This window comes from Petaurus breviceps, unplaced genomic scaffold (genome assembly GCF_028583685.1).
Source record: "Petaurus breviceps papuanus isolate PSGF00001 unplaced genomic scaffold, PetGlider_PUasm1.0 91133, whole genome shotgun sequence".
NCBI lineage: Eukaryota > Metazoa > Chordata > Mammalia > Diprotodontia > Petauridae > Petaurus > Petaurus breviceps.
In genome coordinates, this window is record NW_027187419.1 from 19,693,675 (window position 1) to 19,719,778 (window position 26,104).

The 26,104-nt window shown below is 38.2% G+C and overlaps 1 protein-coding gene across 1 annotated transcript in view; it reads left to right on the forward strand.

The window, feature by feature from the left end:
* The window catches only part of MMP20 (matrix metallopeptidase 20), a 54,861-nt gene extending 45,552 nt beyond the window's left edge, over positions 1 to 9,309 (forward strand). The window contains exons 9-10 of the mRNA XM_069079956.1: positions 6,237 to 6,340; positions 9,209 to 9,309. Of these exons, the coding sequence (XP_068936057.1) occupies positions 6,237 to 6,340; positions 9,209 to 9,309 (205 nt within the window). The remainder of the gene's footprint in view (positions 1 to 6,236; positions 6,341 to 9,208) is intronic.
* Positions 9,310 to 26,104: the final 16,795 nt, after the last annotated feature.

The window sequence follows — 26,104 nt, forward strand, 5'->3', positions numbered from 1 at the left end:
TTTTTATCAAAATTGGACAAATCATTCCTTGGCATCAAGCTATTATTTTCTGAGGTCAAGCCTTTTTCTTCTCTTTTCTGAATATTTTCATGCCTTCACTTGCAAAACATTGAATCATATAGATATGAACTGTGATCATACATCTATTTATTCATCCAGTTTCTATGCATTTTGAATTTCTGGTGAAGTCTTCTTTGTCATTTCAGTTCCTTTTATTCCATCCCACTGAGGGTTTTTGAGGTGCCCACCCAACTTCAGTCCAAGTACTCTCTAATTTTGGGGTATTCCTCAAGTCCTAGTGTAAGAATAAGCTATTTGGAAATGGAAAGACAGTTTCGTTTTTATAATTATGTAATGCTTTATTAAAAGCCTGACATTGAACACCAATATGACCAACTAAACTTGCTTAGTAGAAATTTAAATTTAAATTAATTTTTTTAATTCTTTATAAAATTTTTGTTCTTTTGCTTTTTGGAGGGGAGAGGACAGGGTAATTGGGGTTAAGTGACTTGCACAAGGTCATATGGCTAGTAAGTGTTAAGTGTCTGAGGCCGGATTTGAACTCAGGTCCTCCTGACTCCAGGACTGGGGCTCTACTCACTAAATTAATTTATTTCAATGCATAAAATATCATGAGTTTTTCTGTCCCTCTCTAAGTCATTGTTTTCTCATTCCTTCTCATTGATCTTGCTTTTTGTATAGCGGCTAGTCCTGTGTCTTCTGTTCTAGATCTACTTTGAATTACTTCACGAAGATGTTTTAGATTAACTTTGAAGCCACTAGAGAAAATGAGTTTCCAGCAGCTTCCTAGATACAAAGAGGAAAACTGAGATGAATAAATAATTTGGAAAACATATATTTAAACTTCATAAAATGAAGTACAAGAAAATAGTAGGGTCCCCTCCCCCATTGGCTATAAAGCAGAGTCAGCGTGATGGGTTTTTGCTATGGACATATATGCATGGAAGGGGCAGGAATGCCAGCTAAGTAGACAGAGAATGAATGATTGCCTCCTGAGCTTATGATTTGTTGAAAATTCATCTTCAAGCTAAACCAGAAAGGATCTTGTGAATGTTCAACTCCATTATAGTGGTATACAAATTACTTGGGACAAAGAAAAATAATGAAATTTATTTACTTATGTAATAAATTGTACACTTTTTTACATCTTTAAATTTTTTAATATTCATTACAACTTCCTATCATTACATTAACTTATTTTACATGTTTCTTAATTTAGTTTTTCAAATTTTTTGTCATACGTTTTTAAATTCTTCATCACAAAACTATACATAACACATTGGACGTTAAGCATACATTTGACAAAGATTTCATTTTCCCACAGCTAACTTTGATTGTGGTCCATAGATTTTTAGTAGGTTGTAAGCCAAGTTAGTTTCCAGGCCACTAAAATATATTTATCTCCATCTCTTAGATACATTTCTTTACCTTTTATGACATATGGCATGGTACAAGGATGTATTGTAATAAATATCCCATTATTTCATTTCCATTTGGAAATTTCTGTAATTTAGCAACAATTCTGTTTGTCAGTATATCAACTTATTTATCAGAGTCCATCATTTCTCCAGTGGGAACAAGACTTCCAGGTCCACTGGAAGTGGAAAAATCACCAAGTAACTTTTGGGGCTGGGTGATTTACAGGTGAATGAAGATTCCCAGCTCTTACAGGTTTATCTGAATCTTTTCTGACAAATTTTTGGGCATAACCTTAGATGAAAGTGAGTTTAATCAGTAAAAATTCTATGTTTCCAGTCTTATGTATTTCCATCTTTGTATTTTCTTGCCCATGGCAAGTGCTTTTTTTTCCTCTTTGAGTGAAGCTTGAAACACTTGCCTTTCTTATACCAACCACCACTACAATATCTCTAGTAGTCACTGAAGTGTGCTCTTTAAGACCTTGAAGTACATTTCCTTGGAACAATATCCATTCTTTAAAATCACAGGATTAAAAACATGGCAAAAGAGAGCAATGAAATACCAATGCATAGCACAAAATCCAGCTCTTGGCCAACAGAACTGAAGGATGGGAAACCAGGTCATTATGGTTTCTTCGTGAAGGTCAATGTCAGATATTCTGAGATAGCCTAATATCAGTAGAAGTATATATGCATAACCATTGATGTTGAAAAAAAAAGTATTGTTTGTCCCAAATAGTTTACACATGAATTACTAGGGCTAGTCATATAGGGCTGCAATGCCACTACATAAGAATCTAAAAGAAAAATTACTTTTATCCCGGTAATATTGTACATGGCTTTTGCTCTATGTTTTCTATAACTGAAAAGTTATTATCCTTCCCTTCCTGAGAGATGTTCTAGCCATGCTGATCTAGCAAATATGTGCTAAGAAGACCCAGAAAATGGTCCTACAGATGTGGACCTGGAAGCTTGTACATATAAGGGAGTGATATCCAATAGAGACTATATACCCAATAGTCACCAGCCATCATGAGACTTTTCCCCATAGAAATAAATTGATATATGGTACTTAGGTTCCCAGGAGACACTATAAAATCCCATTTCACTTATAATGTACCTGAATTGTAGTACTGAAGGCATAAACTTAAGTTCTTCCTCTTAGGACAATTGCTGAATCCTGAATGAATTCCCCTGATGAAATCAAGAAATAGATGAAGTTTTTGTTTCTGGAATCCTTCCACTTTCTCTCTGGACTTGTTTGTCATCTACTAGTGCTCTCTACAATTTGATTTAATAATCATTCATTAAACAGCTATTATGAGCAAGACAGTCTTCTAAGCTAGAAATAGAAAATTGAAAAAAGCACTATACCTTACCTGCCTTCAAGGAGCTTATAACCTAATTTAATTAAGTTAGTCCTCTATACTTATGTGGCCCCAGAAAACCAACCCAGACCTTGCTTAATATCCCATGCATTTGTCTATCCCAGTCATTTTGCCATCTTCCTTGCAACTTCTCCCCAGTTGGTATAGCACCCCCTGATTAGACCACCAGAAAAATATGCACTAGATCTATTAGGGGAGTTAATCCAATTAGCTTTGAAATTCCTGACCCAGTCAAGCTGTCTGGACTGATGAGTAAGTGAATGCAAACTCATCTAGTACAGTATATTTTGCTGGTCCCAAATCACTAGATGAGACTACATTTCACATCCTATCAGCAATTCACATCATTGATCTGACCACCTGCCCTGTGGCTACACTATCTTCCCCAACCTACCCCATGCACATGGGGCCATCTCCAGTCATTCTCATCTATATCTTGCCACTGGACCCAGGTGGCTCTGGAGAAGAAAGTGAGGCTGGTGACTTTTGCACAGCCCTCCCTCACTTAAAACCAATTCATTTTCAAGTTATGGCATCATCTTCCTGATCATGGTCCCCTTTGAGAATGAGGGACAAACAACAACAAAAACCACCCCATGCATACCCCTCTACCTTGCTCTGGGCTCTGCAATCAAATCAGTAATACTATACTACTATTGTTTCTCAAAAAGGCATCCCAATCGACACCCCTATGGATCAACTCATAATCTCTGTTAGTCCTCAAATATAGTTAATACAAAACAAAAATATTTGATGAAATAGCATAGTAAGAAACAATAAAACATTCCCCCCATAATTCTGGGTCACACTATACCCCAAAACAGGAATTTCATCATCAGTGGGGTTAATGGATACACATAGGGATCATTCATGAGGCGCAAACATTGAGGAAACACTTGTAGCCAGGATACATGCCAAGTCATGTCTCCAGTGCTACCAGACTACTGATGCATACTGGCTATGTCATCAGGCTTCCCTCATGGGGGATCCTCCTTATTTTGTATGATATCTATGTTGGGTGAGTTACTCTACTTGTCCCCAATAGTCTCAAATTGTCTACTGGTAACTATTAGATGTTTTGTCCCTACTAGGTATTGCCTCCTTGGCCTCAGATCAGCTAATGTGAGAGCTGCTTTCTTGGTTTCAGATAGTCTCTTGGTTTCTGTTCATTACTGAGTACCTAGTCTCTGTTGGTCATGGCTCACTACTACCAGTTTCTGGGATCATCTCTTTGGGGCCACCCATTAGCATCTAGTGACTCCAAAGAGATGATTCTCTTCCCCTAGGGACAGGCTGACAGTTCTTTAATCATATCCACCACGCCCAACTAACAAAATATAGAATGGCCCTGGCATAAGATGGTTTTCTTTTGGGTTCCTATGTCTAGGTACTGGCAGCCTTCTGTTACAGATAATTTGAGTAAATTTAAATATTCCCAAAATTTCCTGTAGATTAGGATGAAAATGAATTTTCAACAAAAGCTGAACTCAGGAGGCAAGATCATTTTTCTCTAATCATCTAACCCACTAATTCTACCTCCACCAATCATATCTGTTAGCAGCCAAGCCTCATTGCTTTGGTGTTGTATTTTAGTCAATAAAAAATCCTCACTGAATCCCTATACTACATTTGGTGAAGATTTAAATATATACTTTCATTTATGCTTCTCATTGTTTAGCTCATTTTTTCTCAGTACATCAAAGAAGATGTTGGAAATTAATTTCCTCAAGTTGTTTCAGATATACTTCTCCTCCATACATCTTCCCCCCAAAACCTGACCCATCATGAAAACCCATTCCTGGATATTCTGGGGGTGTTTTCATGAACTTAAGTCTAATAAAGTAACATAGCCTTCTGTTGCAGATAACTATCTAACTTAAATTTAGATATTCCCGAAATTTAGATATTTAGATATTCCCAAAATTTCCTGTGGATTAGGATGTTGTACCTACCGCTTTAGGCAGTAACAAGCAAAGCAACCTCTTGAGGATAGGTGAATAAAGGGGGAAAATGTTTGCTGAAAAATCTTCCAGCCAATTATTCTATTCCTGAGCAAGTGTTCCCAAGAAAATAAAAACCAACAAAGTTCCAATAGATGCCCAAAATATTCACTGCAGCACTTATTGCATTAGTAAAGAACTAGAAACAAAATAGGTGCCTATTGATTGAGGAATGGCTTCAAAAGCTAGAATAGATTAATGCTATGGAATATTATTGTGCAGCTAAAGTTGCAAATATGAAGAATTCAGAGGAATGTGGAAAGATTTATCAAAACTAATAGAGAGTTTGGGGCAGCCAGGTGGCTCAGCGAGTAAGAGCACCGGCTCCAGTGTTGGGATGACCTGGGGATCAAATCCGGGCTCAGATACTCAGCACCACACCCAGAAATAACTGGCTGTGTAACCTTGAGCAAGTTACTTAACCCCAATTGCTTAAATAAAAAACAAAAACTAATAGTAAAATAAACAATACCGTGGGAACAATATGAACAATGAATCTAACAATGCAAATGAAAAGACCACTAAAAGAAAGTTGAACTCTGAATAACTGAAAAACCAATGAGGTCCCAAGGAATGAATAATAAAATATTATTTAATCCCTCGAGAAAAAAAAAGTATAGAATGTGGTGTACATTGTCAGATACAGTCACGATCGCATGATTTTGCTTAGTTGGCTTTTTTTCTTTGTCACAAGTCTGAACTGGGAACTATGATATAAAGGTAAAAAAGGGAGGGGGGTCAATAGTCTGTTCTACAAAAAGAAAAATAATTAAATTCTTAACAGAGAAATGAAAACTACCTGGAATATCATAAAAAATCTACCTGTCCTGTTGTTCAATACTAGTAAGACTACAAACTATAAAAGTCTGCTATTCTCTTGAAGATTTCTAGCAACATTCTAGAATACATTTTTAAGGAATTAGTTGGTGAGCATTTGGAAAAGAAATTGGTTATTACTACAAACTATCTATCATGAGTTCATTAAGAATAAACATTGGTGGATTATATTCATTTCCCATTCTTTGTTACTATTGCAAGACTGGTAGGAAACACTGGTATTAAAAAAAAAGATAATGAATTTGGAATGAGAATACCTGTGGTTAAGTCTTCACTGAGGGGCTTTGGAAAGATTATTTAACAGATAATCTCAGTTTTATCATTTGTAAAATGAGTAAAGTAATGCGCACTCTACTTCCCAGAGCATTGTGGGCATCAAAGGAGATATTTTTTCAAAGAGTTTTGCAAAATTTAGCCTTTTATTTAAATGACATATGAAGACAAGGGAAGATTAATTAAATACATAGAAGTCTTGTATGATGAATAAAGTGGTCTTGCTTTGGGGCTGATTTTATTGGCCCTATAAATATGTTTCTTTTTATTTTATGGATTTATTTTATTCATTCTTCTAGCTATGATGAAGTAAAAAGGAGAATGGACAAAGATTATCCAAAGAACATTGAAGAAGAATTTTCAGGAATAGTTGGCAAAATAGATGCTGCTGTTGAAATGAATGGTGAGTATCTCATCATATCTGAGACAGATAATATTATAGAAAAAAATATTTTTTAGAGTGGAATTTTAGGCATTCAATGAATTTGGATTTAAAAAAGTACATATGTATTCCAATATAATTGGTTTCTTTTGCAATACTATGTATTTTATTTTATGCATTTAAAAACATTATTTAGGGAAGGGGTCCATAGGTTTCACCAGACTGCCAAAGTGGTTAATAACTTAAAAAAAAAAGCTAAGGCTCTAGGCTCTGTTCAGCACAATACAAAACTGGTTCTTAGACATAGTTTGGCATGTTATCTAAAGCTAGCTGGCCAGATCCCTAGGATGCTATTTGACCTAGTATCAGGGGACACTGCTGCACTGTCTCTGCTTCTGGAAAAGCACAAAAGGGGCAGATTCATTCAACAAGTCAACCAATATTTGATTGGTAGGAACAATGGTACCAAAGTATAATTATGGCAGAGTTGATAGCTGAGTAATGGACTTAAAGAATCAGGAGTCTTACATTTGAACCCTGCTTCAGACACTTAGTAGGTATGTGTCCCTGGCTAATGTACTTAACTTCCCAAAGTCTCAGTTTCTTCATCTGTAACATTAATGTAATATTACTTGAACTACCTAACTTAGGGAATCATTTTGAAAAAAGTACTTTACAAACCCCAGGTTATATATATTCAATTTATTATTTTTAGACACAGGTCCTGTCCTTAATTGGAAATACTCATCAGAACTGCTTTGATTTCCTCTCTTTAAGAAAAAAAATTATAGGAACCATTAGGTTACTCAGTGAATAGAGCACTGGCCCTGAAGTCAGGAAGACCCGAGTTTGTGTGACCTTGGGCAAGTCACTTAACCCCAATTGCCTTGCCTTCCCCCCTCCAAAGAAAAGTTATTATAAAGGATCATTTATTTGGTAGGAGCTGGGTGAGATTTCTCAAAAATGAAGACCATATAATGTTTAAATTAAATGTCCACCAGAGAAAAACTAACTAACTAACTAACTAACTGTAACAATTAATGAACAATACAATACAAAACACCATGTAGTCAGTCAACTAGCATTTATGAACCACCTACTACATATGTGCCAGGTATTAAGTAATGGTGAAATAAAAGAAGGCAAAAGACAGTGTCTGCTCTCAAGGAACACACAGTCTAATTGGGAGGAAAACATGTAAACAGCTACATGTAAACAAAGGATATACACAGAGAATAAATAAGGGATAATCAACAAAGGGAAGGCACTAATATTAAGGGGGATGGGAAAGGCTTCTCAAAAAAGGTAAGACTCAGGGGGGAGGGGGTTGGGTGACACAGTGAGTAAAGCGCCAGCCCCAGAGTCAGGAAGACCCAAGTTCGGTTCCAGCCTCAGACACTTAACACCCACACAAATAAACCTAGCCGTGTAACCTTGGGCAAGTTACTTAACTCCAATTGCCCTCCAAAAGGCATAAAAAAAAGGTAAGACTCCAGTTGAGACATGAAGGAAGACTGGGAAGCCAGGAGGCAGCAATGAGAAATCGTGTGATTCCAGCAGGTACAGCAGCAAAGAGCCACAGGCTTGGAGTCTGTGAACCTGGTTTCAAATCCTAGGTTTGCTACTTATTATCTGAGTGACTTTAGGCAAGTCACTCCCCTCCCCTCAGCTCCCTTCTCTCCCAAATAATAGGGCTAATAATCTCCCATTTGGAAAGATCAATACATGCTGGAGCAGCAAAAGACTTCATTTAGAGGGTGAGACTAGAACTAGAAGAATAATTAGGATATGGTTAGTGAATGTATAAGTGAAATAAATTTTATTGAGGTTGTGTACAGGGGCAATCATATGAGCAAACACACATAGTAGAATATGGTATAAGCTATAATAATGTAACATAACATAACAGATATATACATACTTATAGACACACATACACATGTATGCATACATATATGATAAAAGGGACTAGAGGGAAAGATCTAAAGACTTGTTCTGTTGGCCCCAGAGGGTTGAATCAAGACTAGAAAATGCAAAGAGGTGAACTGTGGTTTGATGTCAGGAAATTTTCCTAACAATTAATGCTGTCCCCAAATGGAATAAGCTGCCTGGAGAGGTAGTGAGTTCCTCCTGCTAGGAGGTCTTCAAGCAGAGTCTGGGTGACTTCTTGTCAGGTATTTTAGAGCAGTAGTTCCCTTCATCTATGGGTTGGACTTTTTGGCCACTGCATCCTTTCCAACTCTTAAATTTCTTGATTCTGTAATTCTAGGACTATTTGATTTTTTACTTATATCCCCAGTAACCTAGCATAGAGTCTGGCATGTAGTTCGGTTCAGCCACTTTTCAATTGTATTGAAAACCCCAAATGGGTTTTCTTAGCAAAGATACTGGAGCAGTTTGCCCTTTCCTTTTCCAATTCATTTTTTACACATGAAGAACTGAGGCAAACAGGGCTAAATGATTTTCCCAGGGTTACACAGCTAGTAAGTGTCTGAGTCCAGATTTGAACTCAAGAAGATGAGTCTTCCTGATTACAAACCCAGAGCTCTATTCACTGTACCACTTAGCTGCTGGCATGTAGTAAGCATTTAATAAATGCTTATCGAATTGAAGTGAATAAAGGCTGTAATATTACTTCTACTATGACGTGGGAAGGGGACATTGGATAGAGGAGCCATACTAGAGCAGAGGGGTAGCCTTGAAGAGTAGTACGATGAGGCCAGATTATTAGCATGAAAAGTCAGCCTAAAAAGTTTACTCAATGCATTGCCTGACAAATTCTCAATCGCCCACTTAAGTGGTACTGCTTTTAGAAACATTACTAATTGTCTGCACACTCTTAAACCACTTTTTTTTATTGTTACCAAACTTTGAATTTGTCTCTTTTAGGTTACATTTACTTCTTTTCGGGACCAAAAGCCTATAAATATGATATAGAGAAGGAAGACGTGGTTAATGTGATGAAATCTAGTTCCTGGATTGGTTGCTAAATAAACACATAAAGTATGAAGATCACTGGAAAGAGATGACGACTGGATCATGAGAATAGAAGCATAATGTAGGGTAGAATTCTTCCTGGAGGGGCTGACTTTTTAGAGGCCACTGACTTACACACTGGTAGCAGGAAACTACTCAGTGAAAAGGAAAACTGAGCTTGTCAATTCAATCACCATCATTGATTCAACGGGTTTAATCTATGTCAGATTCAGTTAACTTACCATATTGTTTTAATGATCAGAATGAACTCCCAAACTCAACATCTCTCCTTGGACTTTAGTAAGAATTTTTGGTTTGTTATTTCTTATCAGGAAGAAGACCTCTTAAAGGTATCTTGATATATGTGACAAACATTGCATTGACTAGAAAAAATTATTGGCTTCATTGTCCACAATATTTTTGTAGGCAATCGACATTCACAGTGCTGCAATTTGCTGTGCATTTTAAAAAATTTCCTGTTACTATTAAAATGCCATACAACCAAACTATGATGTGGTTGGTTTGTCTTTTGTTTTGTTTATTTGCTTTTCCAATTCAGTGCTTAATTCTCTTTGAAATTGATAAAGTCAGGCAGAGTTGTGAATTCCCACACTGGACCAAGAAGGACACTTTGTAACAGGAAATCTTTCCAACTGAAGCCAACGAAAATGTTTTATTAGGATATTTCCTCATTTTCCTTTCTGTTTAGTATTGGCTGGCTTCTATAGAACTATTGAGTGAACTATCAATTGAAGAAACTAGAGATGTTTAGACTAGAGAAGAAATGACTTAGAAGAGACACTTTGAGTATTTGAAGGACAGTCAAAGGGAAGACATTGAATTTATTCTGCTTGGACTTTGGAAGAACTAGGAGTAAAAGCGATGAAAGCTGCAAAGGAGTAAATTTAGGCTTGATATCAAGCACAACTGCCTAAGAAAGCTGCTCAAAAGTAAAATAAGCTATCTGGGGCTGGGGGTAGAGGGAGTAAGTATTTCCATCAATGGAGATCTTCAAAGCAAAGGCTCACTAAATACTCTCTGGTATGTTAGGCAAGAGATTCTTCTAATAATTTGTCCTGGATGGCCCATGTAAACCAGACCGACTTTGAAATTCTGTGATGACAATGGAATCATAGAAATATGAGCCTGGCAAAGACTCCAGGAGAAAACAGGGTGATGGAAAGATCTAGTCTGAAGTCAAAGAATCATTGTCCAAATCCTGCCCCAGAAGCCTCGTAGTTATGTGATCTTGGTCAGGTCTAATATAAACTTGTTGGACCTCTCTTTCCTCATCTGTAAAACAAGAAGGCTAGACTAGGTGGTCTCTGAGGTTACTGCAATGTGAACGAGTATGCCAGACTCATAATCATCTTCTGGCTTCAGGCAGGGCTACTAAAGGAAACCTTCTTTAAATAATATATCTAGTTCCCTAGTTTCTAGGAAAGTAATAACCAGCATTTATTATTTAGGACATTAAGATTTGCAAAGCGTTGTGTATATGTTTATTCATTTCAATCTTTTCATAATACATTCTGCAATGTTAAACTAATCTACTAGACTTCGTGCTAATTGCTCATTTGACTTTTTTTCTGCTGCAATTGAAGAGTGCTTCCTAATGTTCATTCTTTAGTAGTGAGGAACACAACTGATTATCTTCCTTATATAGTTCAGGTTTAAAAAAATCGGGATTCTCTTTTTTTTTTTATAAATTATTTTCTTGCTAAGGAGAGCAGTCTTGTACATGTAACATGCATGGGGTTACCTTTAAAAAATTATCTAGTCCAGGAATTGTGACTACTCCATCTATCCAGGCATCTCACAGACCCTCCACATATTCTTGTTCTGGCTAACTTTTGACCATATTTTGCCATCAACTTTCTTTTTTTTTTTTTTTAAGCAATCGGGGTTAAGTAATTTGCTCAAGCTTACACGGCCAGTTATTTCTGGGTGTGGTGCTAAGTATCTGAGGCTGGATTTGATCCAGGTCATCCAGACACTGGAGCTGGTGCTCTTACTGGCTGAGCCACCTGACCGCCCCAATTAATTTTCCATAGATGGTCAACCCTGTGCATGGAGGAATTCCTCTGGTGCTCTTGGTACCTTGAAGGTACAATGCACCAGCCTGACTTCAAGACTTTCTATTTTCAATGGAAAAGAAGCCTTGAGGAAACAGCTATTTAAAGCTTTTTATTGAATTTCTGTTGCCAAAACTAGATATATGCTGTTAGACCCATTTGAAGCCTCATAAATGGAATGCCCTTGACTAAACAAAGGCACATTTGGCTGTTTTGATTATTCAATGAAAGATAGATCATACATTAATAATTAAGATGATAGATTGTTGTTGTTCAGTCATGTACAACTATTTGTGACCCCATGAACCATATTGTCCATGGGGTTTTTTTCTTTTTTTTTTTTTTTTTTTTTTGCTTTTTGGAGGGCAATTGGGGTTAAGTGACTTGCCCAAAGTCACATGGCTAGTAATTATGTTAAGTGCATGAGGCCAGATTTGAACTCAGGTCCTCCTGACTCCAGAGCCAGTGCTCTACTCACTGCACCACCTATCCACCCGACCCATGGGGTTTTCTTGACAAGGATCTTGGAGTAATATGCTATTTCCTTCCCCAATAGATTAAGGCAAACGGAGGTTAACTGACTTGCTTAGGGTTACACAGTTAGCAAGTATCTAAGGTCAGATTTTAACTCACATCTTCTGGACTCCAGGCCAGTGCTCTGTCCACTGAACCACCTATCTGCCTCCTGTAAATGATGAACTAACCTTCTTCAAAAGCAATGTCAAGGGGCAGCTAGGTGACACAGTGAGTAGAGAACCAGCCCTGGAGTCAGGAGGACTTGAGTTCAAATTTGGCCTCAGACAATTAACACATACTAGCTGTGTGACCTTGGACAAGTCACTTAATCCCAACTGCCCTGTCTTCCCCCCTCCAAAAAAAGGCTCAGACCAAAAAAGCACTGTCTGCAGTTGATCTTAAACTATTTTATGAGCCACTAGGACTGCAGACTAGTCCTTATAACAATGATTCCTAGCATGAAGAGTATCAACTGTGTCAGTGAAACAGCAAAAACAAAGGCTCTTCTTGGTAGCTATAGTTTGCAGTGTGCTAAATGGCCTCCTACTAATAGAATACCTTGAAAGCTGTGTAATTCTATCATTATTCATTGGATTTGATGACCTTCTCCTTTTCTTTACAATGGCTTTTTTGTCAACTAAAATTCATTTTGGGGGGTGGATTTTTTTAATAGCTTGTAACATCCCTTGATATATAAATAGGGCCCCCTTCACCCTTCACACAACCAGCATTGAAGGTTATAGACCTTGGAGTTTTACTTTTCAAAAATTAGACAGTATTAACCCTCTTAAGTTAAAGTGATAATTTTTTTTGCACCAAACCTATGATTTCATTGGTATAGAAACTCCCAATGAGGAAATGTCCTTTATCAATGCATATTGGACCCGGGAGAATTACCTGGGTCACTGAGTAATTAAGTGACATCCCCAGAGTCACACAGTAAATATGTATCAGAGACAGATTCAAAGCTGGGTCACGATGATTTCAAGGCTTTTGCTCTATATTATAAATCTGAAATCCCTGAATTTGTTCTTTTCTAAAAAATTTTTTGGAGGGGGGAAGGCAGGGCAATTGGGGTTAAGTGACTTTCCCAAGGTCACATAGCTAGTACGTGTTAAGTTTCTGAGGCCACATTTGAACTCAGGTCCTCCTGACTCCAGGGCCAGTGCTCTATTCATTGTGCCACCTAGTTGCCCCCTAAATATTTTGATAACTATATTTCTTTAGGTTTTCTTCACAATTCTATGTATTTTATTTTAGGCACTTAAAAACATGATTCTGGGAAGGAGTCCTTAGACTTTATTAGACTGCCAAAGAGGGTCCCTACATGAAACAGTTTAGGACCTTGTGCACTATGTTACCCCTCAGGTAATTTCTCATCAGAGGTTAAAGGCACGAGTATCCTTTGGAATCATCATGTCTATGCAGCATTCTCAACCCTTAGAGATGAATGTTGTATACATTAGAAACACCTGGCCTTTTACCAAACAAAAGGAAAGAGAGTAATTATGGTTGTGGTATCATTTCTTCATCACACAACCCAGACACCTTTCTCAGCTGAGAAGTAGGAGCAGAAATAATTCACATACAATATACACTTGGCTTAAGTATAAATGTAAGTAGAAAATGTTTTGTTAAATAAAGGCGTTTCAACCAACAGCAGTAATGACTCATATTTATAAAATGCTCCAAGGGTTAGAAAGTGATTTATTTTGGATAGACCATATTTTTGGAAAGATGGAAATGAACAAGTCCCTGGTGACATGTGTGTATATTTATCTTGCTAACAATGACATCTTTCCAAAGATGAAGGAAGTAATAAAAGGAATTGCAATTCTGAACCCTGTTCCGCCCAGAATAGAAGAATTGGTTGGTGAAGTGGAAATATGAAGGATTTAGTAAGAGTAGTTACCATGTCATCCTAGAGGCTGTGCTAGAGTAAGAGAAATATCCAGAGGAATCTTACTTCCATGTCTCATCATCTATGGAACACAGGTTATGTTGAGTTCTCTAAGTCTATGCTGATGGAGCACAAGCTAGGAGAAATTCTACCAAGTCTTAAAGGCTTTAAACTACATGATGATCAGATTTTGTTTGCTGACTGTGAACCAGTTCATCACCAGCAAATTGGCAAATTAACCATATATTCTTTGGCCACAGCAACCCATGACACAGGTTAAAAATCCAAAATGGCCCACGGTCCTTTATAACAGCTTTCTGCTTTTTTAGCAATCATGGAAGAATAGCAAAAAAAGGACACAAAAGATATGAGTCACACAGGTTTTATACCACTTATAGACATTAATTTAATGGCTGGCACTCTTAAATGTCAAATCTCTGACCGAATACCAGTTTGATACATTATTAGAGAAACCAAATCACACCTCTATAAATGAAACTATAAGACACAAACAAGCCAAGCTCATAGGAAGGTGGCTCATACATTTTCATCAAAGATGTCAGTTAAGGATTCAGCAGAGTTGGTTTCATTCTATGCTCCAGGGCAACAAGAAACTTGATTATATGTAATACTTTATCATGAAGTACTAAGGATAAAAGGATTATCATGAAAATAAGAGCATATGTTGCAAAGAGCAAAGAAATGGTTAATTCTTTGAAAGCTTGAAAAGCTCCTTCAGATCAAGCCAATATATGTCTTAATAATATGACCTCAACATGAAGGTGGACACACGGGCAGTGTCCTGTGTATAGGGGGATAATTTCCAAGGGTGGAGAGATCATCCATCTCTTCTGCTTTTCCTTCAATATTTAGCAGTGAATGTTCTCTAATTAAATGGTTATATAATGCGTTGCCAAAGTGTCACTAGAAAGTAAAAGCAGAGTCTGATACAAAATCATGTATCCAATTGTAGTTTAGGGAAGAATAGAGCTGTTGGATACCAAGATATTGGACTACCTCTAACGTTCCTGGCTCTGCAATGAGACCTCGTCAGCTCTTGTCTGTGGAGGAAAGGCAGGCAGGTAAGCAGCAAAGAATTTTCAGGAAGAGAACTCTTCAGCAATCTCTGGTACCAATAAATGTTCAGCAAAGTGTAATTTGAGACGGAATTTCCTATAATTATATAGAGAAAAAGCTCTCTTTTTATCAGGTTACACATGGCAGAGTTAATAAAGACTTTCTGAACTCATGATGAGTTTTCTGGATATCTCATCATTGACACAAATTCAACACCCTCAGTCACCTCCAATAAAAGTGACTTATCTGGAAGGAAGATGTGTATTGGGAAGTTTCTCATGATTAGTGTTAGGATGACACACATTCAGTAACAGTGTTATCTCAGGGTGGGAAGCCTGTCCAGTATAAATGCTAATCATTATTGTGAAATTGACTTTGGAAGAAGCTATTGTTGTCTTAAAGGCAGGGCTTTTCACAAAAGTCATGAAGTGGCAAATAAAAAAAACAAACCTAACAACTTTTTGCACTTTTAAAAAACCAGCTAAGAGGTTATAAGCAGTTATAAATTACTGAGAATAATTATTATTACTATAATCATAGTAGTAATAATAATAATAACTAGCATTTATGTAGCAATTCAAGGCTTGCAAAGTGCTTTTTAAATATATCATTTTACAACGCTGGGCAGTAGGCGCTGTTATCATCCCCATTTTAAACATGAGGAAACTAAATCAAAGGCAGGTTAAGTACTTGCCCAGCTGCATTTGAACATGACTACATGACAAGCACTCTATCCACTGCTAAACCACATAGCTGCCTTACGTCAGAGGAAACTATTAACTAGGAACAAGCAAATGTTAACACGGTTGGTGGTTGTCCTTCATTCTCGAAGAGGAGCAAAATGACATCACTATGCTAAAGTCAAGTTTCAATGTGTCTGCCTGTGGCTGATCAGACCAATACGAGCTCAGAATGCTCTACCACAGGTCAGGCACAAATAGTCTGTGTGAACATTTGGAGTGGATTCTTTTGCATATCCTGCATTTCCTTTGAGCTGTTTCATTTGCTCATAGAGCACAGCACCTTCTCTGACACGGGCATGCCATGCTAAGTGGTCCTGTGCCAGTGTCTCCCATGTCACACAATCAATTCCAACGTTCTTAAGAGAGACTTTGAGAGTGTCCTTGTATTGCTTCTGACCACCATGTGAATGCTTGTCCTGTGTGAATTCTCCACAAAATAGTCTTTTGGGCAAGCATAGATTTTGCAATTGAACAATGTGACCAGCTCACCAGAGTCATGCTGTCTGAAGCAGAGTCTGAATGCTTGGCAGTTTGGTTCAAGTAAGGACTTCAGGGTCTGGTACCTTATTCTGCCAAGTGATCTTCAGAATCTTCCTGAGGCAATTCAAATGGAAGCAATTAAGTTTCCTGGCATGGTGCTGGTAGACTGTCCAGGTTTCACAGGCATACAACAATGAGGTCAGCATAACGGCTCCTTAGATCTTCAATCTAATACCTCTTCTCTCCCATACTTTCCTTTGGAGCCTCCGGAGCTAGCTCTGGCAATGCATGCATCAACCTCATTATCAATGTGTACATCTCTGGAAAGTACACTACCAAGGTAAATAAGCTTATCCACAGCACTCAAAACTTCTCCATTTGCTGTAACTAATGGTTCCATGTATAGATGGTATGGTGGTAGCTGATGGAGCATCTGTGTTTTCTTGGTGTTAATTTTTAGGTCAAAATTAGTACAAGCAGCAGAGAATTGATTCATCCTTTATTGCATCTCAGCTTCAGAGGCTGCATGGAGCCTACAATCATCTGCAAACAGAAAATCATGCACCAACACTCCCTCCCCTTTGGTCTTGGTTTGTAGCCTTTTCAAACTGAAGAATTCACCATCAGTGCGGTAGCTGACTTTGATGCTCATCCTTATTGAAAACATTTGATAACATAGCTGAAAACATCATGCTAAAAAGCATGGGAGCACGCACACAGCCTAGTTTCACTCCACTGGTAACTGGGAAGGCACAAGAGCATTGTCCATCATGTAGAACCTGGGCAAGCATGCTGTCATAAACTGATGTACAATGCTGATGAACTTCTCCGGGCAACCAAATTTTGACATAATTTTCTTTTTTTTTTTTTATTTTAGACTCAAGGGCCAGAAAGTAAATACAGAAAAGATAAAAGAAACAAAAATATATATCATAAACTTAAATACAAAGAAAGACAAAAAACCATGCCATGTGCATAGCAGAACATAAAAGAGGATTCAAAATACATAACAATCAATTTTCATTTCAAGAAAGCCTGTATGATAAATAATACATGTTGTGTTGAGAATTGTCCGTCTTCACTTTCTTGTAAGTTTTCTTTTGCTCTCTACCATGCATTTTTTAGTTTGTTCATTTTCCCCCACCCCATGCCCCCCATAAAGCTACAATAAAGTTTAAATGTTTCTCTCTAGCTATAGATATATACATCCAAATATACATATTATACATACATATATAGACATATACTTTCCCATACATACTGTACTCCTGATCTTTGTTTTAATGTTTGTGCATATCTCTTGTTTCCTATCCTCCTGTCCCCTCTATTTTACTTCTACCCACTACCTTACATTCCTATTATTTGCCTTCCCCCTTTCAAGGGTCCTTCCCCTATCCTCTCATTCCCATAAATCTTCTATACCCCCCTTTTACCTATTCCCTTACCCTCCCCTTGAAAGATGCCTCCCTTGTCCTCTCCCCCTTACCTATGCCCCTACCATTTTATTTCTTCTGAATTTAGAAGACTTTTATACTCTTCTAAATATATATGCATTATTCCCTCTTGAACCCATTCCCAATTAAAGTAGGTTACCAGAACTACCAGCCCTCCTCCCCCATCTAATTCCTCTGTATTGATTCTTCCTCTTGCACCTCATTTGTATAAAAAATTACTCTTTTTAGCTGTTCCTAAATGGTTTTACTTTTTAAATTCATTTCATACTCAGGTTTACCCCAATCTTTCTCATGAGCTACCCAATATTTAATAAGAATCTTAGACATATATTTTACATATATAAAAAGTACATTGTCGTTATGAATCCCTCATAATCAGTCTTTGGTATGTGCCTTATATTTCTCTTGGTTCTTGTATGTCAAATTTTCTATTAAGTTCAGGATTTTTTTAACAAAGTCTTGAACATCTGAGAGTTTGTCAAATGTCCATTTTTTTTTCATTCTGAATAATACTTAACTTTGCAAGGTATGATATTTTTGACCAGAGCCCCAGTTCTTTTGGTCTTTGATATGGTGCATTCCCAGACCTGTGGTCCTTTAATGTCTTCACTGCTAGGTCTTGCATAATCCTAATTGTGACACCATCATATTTAAATTGTTTTAATCTTGATGTTTTTAATATTTTCTCCTTGATTTGGGGGTTTCAGAATTTGACCATGATATTCCTATGAGTTTTCCTCATATGATCTCTTTTAAGTGGTGATCGATGATTTTTTTTTCTATTTCTATTCCCCCGCCTCCTTGTTCTAGTGCTTCAGGACAATTTTCTTTAATTATTTCTTGTATTATTGCATCAAGATTCTTTTTTTGATGGAAACTGTCAGTCCAATTATTTTTATATTTTCTTTTCTTGACCTATGCTCTAAATCTGTTCTTTTTCTTATAAGATATTTCAGTTTCTTTTCTATTTTTTCATTATTCATTTTTTGTTTAATTATTCCTTGATCTCTTATAATTTTGCTGACTTCACTTTGCCCAGTTCTAATTTTCAAGGTGTCATTTTCTTCCTTAAGATTCTGGATCTCCTTTTCTAATTAGTTGACTTTTCTTTCATATCCTTCTTGTTTTTCTTGGATCATTCTTATTTTCTTTTTAGGTTTTTCTCCATTTCTGTCATTTGGTTTTTAAAGATCTTCTATGAAGGAATGCTTTTTGGGCAGGTGACCATTTGGAGTTACTCTTTAGGAGTTTCTTTAATTCAATATCCTCCTCTGCAGATGAACTGCAGTCATCTCTATTCCCATAATAGCTTTCTATGGTTGGATTTTTTCTCCTTTGCCTGTGCATTTTTTTTGTGTGTGGTAATAGCTTAATTTTTGTAATCACCTCTAGCCTTGGGGTGTGGAAAATGATTCCTCTTGCCCCACATCTTCAGTTCTCCCTTCTAGCCTTGAACCAAAGCCAAACCTCCAACCTCCTGTAAGTGCCAACAGCCAGGGGCTTTCTGCCCCAGGGCTGCACTCACCAGGAGTATACTGGTTTCTTCTTGCCCCCTCCACTCTTCACAGCACAGTCAGGTCTGATGCTCCTTGTCAGCAGAGGTTCCCTCGATCTTCCTGGGCTCAGGCACCCAAATCCCTTCACTATCCCAGGGGTAAAAGTTCAGGTGACTGAGATTGAGGCAGTCTCTCAAACCAACCAACCCCAAGACTTGGAGTTGTTGTTTAAGCCTTGACATTTATTATTAAGACAGAACCTAGGTGCTAGGGGGCGGAGCCAAGATGGCGGAGTAGAAGCACGACCTTCCCGCTGCTCCGGCTTCCACCCTCCCCAATCCATGTAAAAAGGGGACTCTAAACAAACTTTGGAGCTGCAGAACCCACAAAATGACACAGAGAAGCTAACCTCCCGCTGAGGACAGCCCCGCAGGCCGGCAGGAATCGGCCAGTGCAGCACTCTGGGAGCCGAGCCCAGCCCCACCGAGACTTTAGCCCCAGGGCGGGCCTGACCAGCCGCCTGCCAGAGGGACTCCTGATCAGCAGAAGCTGTGGCCATTTCCAGATTTATCAATACGTAGACAAGGTGAGAGGCCAGTGCAGTCTGGACTTTGGGACCCAGGAAGTGGGAGTGCGTGGCTTTTACCCCCGGGGCAAGAAACCGCTGAGACACCAGCACAGCCTGCCAGCTCCACATGGCGGCTTCAGCTCCTGGCCTGCAGAGTGTAGGGGGACCAAGCACCAGTCTGAGGGGTCATTGCTCTTGCTTTAACCTGCTTGGATCTGGATTGCAGTCTAGGGTGGAGGTCCTGGGGTGTGTGTCCAGCTTGCCAGAGAGTGTGGAGACCTCAGAGAGGGCACCCATCTAATACCTCCGGCAGCTGAGAAAACCCCAGCGTTTGGGACAAAATCTCCCCTATCTGGTGGCAGAGTCCTACTGTGGCAAAAAGCCCAAAAGTCAAATCATTGAGTGGCAAAATGAGCAGGCAAAGGAAACAAAGCAGACAGAAGATTCCAACATTACACTCCTATTTTGGGGATAAGAAGGAGCAAGGCATGGAACAGGAGGAAAACAGCACAAAAAGCTTCAAAGGAAAATACAAGCTGGTTACAGGCCATAGAGGACCCTAAGAAGCAGATAAGAGAAGTGGAGGAAAAATTGGGAAGAGAAATGAGAACAATGCAAGAAAATTATGAAATGAGAGTCAACTGCCTGACTGAGGAAAATAATACCTTAAAAAACAGACTGACTCAAATGGCAAAGGAGGCTCAAAAAGGCAATGAAGAGAAGAATGCCTTAAAAAGCCGAATTTGCCAGATGGAAAAAGAAGCTCAAAAGCTCACTGAGGAGAATCATTGCTTCAGAATTAGATTGGAGCAAATGGAAGCTAATGACTTTATGAGAAATCAAGATGCTGTTAAACAGATCCCAACAAATGAAAGAATAGAAGACAATGTGAAATATCTCATGGGAAAAACCACTGACCTGGAAAATAGATCCAGGAGAGATAATTTAAAAATTATTGGACTGCCTGAGAGCCATGACCAAAGTAAGAGCCTGGAAAGCATCCTCCAGGAAGTTCTCAAAGAAAACTTCCCTGATGTTTTAGAACCAGAGGGCAAAATAGAGGTTGAAAGAATCCACCGATCACCTCCTGAAAAATATCCCAAAAAGAAAACTCCTAGGAATATTATAGCCAGGTTCCAGAATTCCCAGATTAAGGAGAGAATATTACAAGCAGCCAGGAAGAAACAATTTGAATATTGTGGAAACACAATCAGGATAACCCAGGATCTGGCAGCTTCTACACTGAGGGACCGAAGGGCCTGGAATGTGATATTCCGGAGGTCAAGGGAGCTGGGATTAAAACCAAGAGTCACCTACCCAGCAAAACTGAGTATCATGTTTCAGGGGAAAATATGGTCATTCAGTGGAATACAGGACTTTCAAGCATTCTTGCTGAAAAAACCAGAGTTGAATAGAAAATTTGACATTCAGATACAAGAAGCAAGAGAAGCATGAGAAGGTAAACAGGGAAAAGAAATCATAAGGAACTTATCAAAGTTGAACTATTTTTTTTTTTAAACAATCGGGGTTGAGTGGCTTGTTCGGGGTTGCATGGCCGGTTGTTGTTTCTGGGTGTGGAGCTGAGTGTCTGGGCCCGGATTTGATCCGGGTCGTCCCGGCACTGGAGCCGGTGCTCTTGCTCGCTGAGCCACCTGGCCAAAGTTGAACTATTAACATTCCTACATGGAAAAACAATAATTGTAACCTATGAAACTTTTCTCAGTAGTTGAAGGGATTAGAAATATATATATGTCTTTATATGAGGGTATGCGGGCATATGAATACATATGTGAATGTGTGCATATACGTTTACAGGTATACATAGATAGAGGGCACAGGACCAATTTAACAGGAAGGGGTGATACTTAAAAGGTGAAATTAAGAGGTGAGAGGAATATAATGAGAGGAGATGGGGAGATACAGTGGGGCAAACTATCTCATACAGAAGAGGCAAGGGAAAATGGTTACAATGGAGGGGAAGAATAGGAAGGCAAACGGGAATAGGTCAACCTTATTCCTATTGAATCTGGCTTGAGAAGGGAGGGAAATACACACTAAATAGGGGATCTCACCCTCCAGGAGAATAGGGGGGGAAGGGGATCTGAGGGGGGATAATGGAAGGGAGGGCAGGCTGGGGGGGAGGGAAGTTGGAAGAACCCACTTTTGAAAAGGGACAGGATCAAAGTAGAGAATAGAACAAGTGTGAGGTGGGATAGGAGGGAGGGAAATATAGTCAGTCTTTTACAATACGTCTACTATGTTATTGTTTTTCATTAGCCACACATGTACAACCTATACTGAACTTCTTGTCCCCCCAGTGGGGGTGGATGGCAGGGGGGGGAAGGGAATGAATCTGGAATTGAAAGTTTTAAAATCAAATATTCAAATATATATATATATATGTGTGTGTGTGTGTGTGTGTGTGTGTGTGTGTGTGTGTATACTATTATTAATACCATCTTACATGTAATTAAGAAAAAAGATATACAGGCACTGAGGCATAGAGATCCACTGGAAAAGTTGAAACGGGTATGGGAGAAAATATGGGAGAGAGCAGATTGGAGTTGGGGATATCCTGTGGGACTGCTCTTTTGGGGGGACGGGTGGGGGAAAAACGGGGAGAAAATTTGTAACTCAAAATCTGGCGGAAACGAATGATGTAAATCAGCAGTTAATAAAGCATTAAAAAAAAATAAAACAGAACCTAACTGGAGGTGTTTACTCTTCACAGGGACCAAACCTGGTCCTGGTATTTTTCTTTAGATCTCCAATTGTCCCAGGAGGACCCTTCTTCTGCCCCTACTCTTATTTATTTTTACTGCAATGTTTCATCTCTTTTGTGGAGAAAAAACTTGAGAGTTTGGAATTTTCTGACCCACTCTGCCATTTTTCCCAGAATCTTCTCCTTCATAATTTTCCATAAGCCCTCACGACTAACAGTATCAAAGGCCTTGGTCAAAAGGCAAACTTAACTTACACTACATTTGTCACAAATGTTTCTTCTTATGATGGGAATATCCCAAAATTGGAGGTTGCACTAGTGGTTTCAATATACAGTAAGTAACACATCAAATCCCACTCAGGGGCTTGGTTCATCATTTAGCCTTATTTCTAGAGGTAGAAATTCACACATCAGTAGTAGTTAGACTTCAGGAGTCACAGAAGGTATTGGCCATTAAAAATACCACCTAGAAATGGAAGATAGTGAAAAATATTGGAAAATATGTTCCAGGATTAGATAATGAGAAACTAAAGGACACTCAGAAGAATCCAACTTATATATAATGAATACTTTATTTTTTAAAAAGTCAGACAGTGCTGAGGATATGATGAACCCCAAATGTTAAAAAAAAGAAATAAAGAAAAGTAACTAAAGCTATATCTTAATAAACATAATTGCTTACTAGTAAGGAAGACAATTCAAAAATAACTTTTTTATTGCAAGAAGATCATTTTAGATAACACTGCATTCAAACAGGTCCAGCCCTCACTATTTAAACAAGCAGGAGGAAATAGAATAAAAGTAAAGTCATTGACTATGAATCTTGCCAGTTACAAGGTAAGTTTCTAAAGTGCTTAAAATTGCCCTAGTAAAGAAGTCAAAAGATCCTAGACATAAGAGTTAAGAACAATGATCTATAATACAAACTCATCTGCAAAACATTACGGAAAAGAAGGATGGGAGACAATACAATGCAGAGGCTTAAAATGATAGGTTCCTGGTTAGGGATGGAGTATACCTGCTTGGAGTCCTGCAAATCCAATGAAAAACCAATTAATTGACAAGGAAAATGGAGGGAAAATATGTATGTATAACTCTGTGTATGGAGGTATGTATATGTGTGTATGTGTAAACACACATATCCTCAAATATACTCATTGATAATAGAGAATTAAGGAAAATAATTCTATTTCCCATGAAGAGGTCATGCAGCATCTAAATGTAATGGGGATGAACAGGAAAGTACTTCTGATCCTTAGAAGCCTGGGTCACTTACATAGGCTTGATATATCCACCTTGATATATCCCCTCCCCCTGCTGTCTTCACAGGCACAATGGGATTACTGAATTATTTCAAAGCCTTCAGCACCAAACAGGTACTTGTGACCTATAGTAGTAGGCCACAAGTACTCTGATGACTCCTACACAAGGAAAAGGAATTGTCTTTTGGGAATTCCAGAGATTCTTGCTCTCTCACCTTGACTTATTGATAATTCCTTTAACTAACTTTCTTTAATGATAGGGAAAATTAGTCAATGATTAAGTGGGAGTATAACAGGAAAGCTCTCAAACTTGTCCCCTCTTCCATTAGGAGACTTCCTAATTTATGAAAATGGGGTACAGATTGTAGAATAGCCGACTTAGTTAATATAGAGTATCCTGGTTATCAAATACTATATTAGAAAGGGAGTCTTTTAGGGAATGGTATTCTCTATTTTCTTGAGGCAAGCCAAAAAGAAAAAAAAAGCCAGCATAGTCCAAGAATATCTTTGCTAAATAGACTAAGTTGGTTTCTTTTCTATACACTTCTAATGACTATACCATAATGTACTATTTCTGAATTTGTATATAAACTCTAGGAAATATTCTCTTGTAGTCCAAAGTACCTGGTGGCAAGGATGAAAAGGCAAAAATGTGAAGGTTCCATAACAGGCCGAAACAAATCATCTAAAGGTGATGGTGGTGACATGAAGAAGGAGAGAGAAAACAATGAGCAAATGGGTAAAACAGGTCTCCACTAGTAGGGAGATGCTTATACTCAAGAAGAGGGAATAAAAGAGGCTTTATGCTTCCAGCTGTTTTTTAAACATCAGTGAAAGTTTAGAAAGTGGTGAAAGGCTTTTGCCCTGATGCCAAAAGTAAAGATCCCTGGATCAGATCCAAAAATGAGACAGATTGCTTGGATACTGACCAAAGTCAGCATGGCTCAAGAGGACTGGGTCCTTCCTAGAGTGCCAGAGCACTGCTGCAAAAATCATAAGGTCACAATCCTCGTCTTGGTTCTGTACCTAATTTTACATAAAATTATGGGAAAGTTATTCAGCCTTTCTGTGACTCATTGTCCTCTTTTATAAAATGGAAATTACACCTGTTCCAACTGCTTCCTCACATGCTTATGGTGAGCGTAAAGTTCTATACAAATGGCCACCAATCAGCTCTAGGAACTGGCGCTCTCTGCCCTCTAAACATTTGACCCAGACAGGGGAAGAGTATTCTTGTCTAGCATAACAACTACCTCTCCCACTCCCAGTAACCTCAGGCTCAATATTTATGAGTCCCACAACCTCTAACTACCATGGTCCCATGACCCTGGCTCTCCCAAAAGAACAGGGAAGAACACAAAAAGTATTGTCAAGAATGCAGTTGTCACTGACATGGTGAGTCATTATTGCTCAAATCCCTTGGGGTTTTTGTTCCCAAGACCTAAGGAAGCTCTCAATGAAACCTACAGTAGAAATCTTCCCCAGGGAAATATACACTCCAGAATAACTCAAACACTGACACAAAGGTTTCCTTTGTAATTCTATATATTTTCTGCATTTAAAAACATTATTCTGAGGAGTTCATAAGCTTCATCAGATTTCCAAAGTGGTATAAAACACACACAAAAAAAGCACTAAGAATCCCTATTTTTGGTGTATATTTTAGGTTCATTTGTATGTTGTTATAAAAATCACAATAAACATTTATTTTAATAAAATCTAAGCTAAGAAGTTTAGTTGAATAAAATACCTTAAGAATCAATATTGGAAGGAAGCACAAAATTATTTTTGTAATAAATAAATAAATAAAATTAAAAGGAGAGGGGACATTGTAATATAAACACTGGAAATCACTGTCATAAGGTAACCACAACATTGGCCCTTTCCTGGAGGGTATCTCTGAAACACAGGAATGGTAAAATGATAATAATAATTAATAAATGAATGAATGAATAAAATTATCTGAGGATTTCTACCTTTCCATAAACAATTTCCATATTCCACATATAAGACTTCCCATTTTGATCTCAAAATTCCCAAAAGTTTTGGGATGGGGGTGGCTAGGTGGCACAGTGATTAGAGAACCAGCCCTGGATTCAGGAGGACCTGAGTTCAAATCTGGCCTCAGACACTTACCGTGTTTCCCCAATAATAAGACACTGTCTTATTATTTTTTTTTTGGACAGAAAAACACCAGAGGGCTTATTTTCAGGGGAGGGCTTATTTTAATGAACATTGACAGCAATTTTAATAAACAGGTAAATGTGAACAAAAAAAATGTACCTTTATTCAATAAGCAAATCACTGGGGAAGAACAGGATGACGCGCTCACTGCTGCAGCTCTGATTGGATGCAGCTCGGAGCATGGTGTGCGTTTCATGGGGGGGGGGGGACGGTGCATACAGAGGGTACCGTAATGTAGCGTGTAGCACAGGGGATCACCTTCACTACAGTAGCAATCTCAATAGGGCTTATTTTCGGGGGAGGGCTTATTTTAGAGGAATCTTACACAGTAA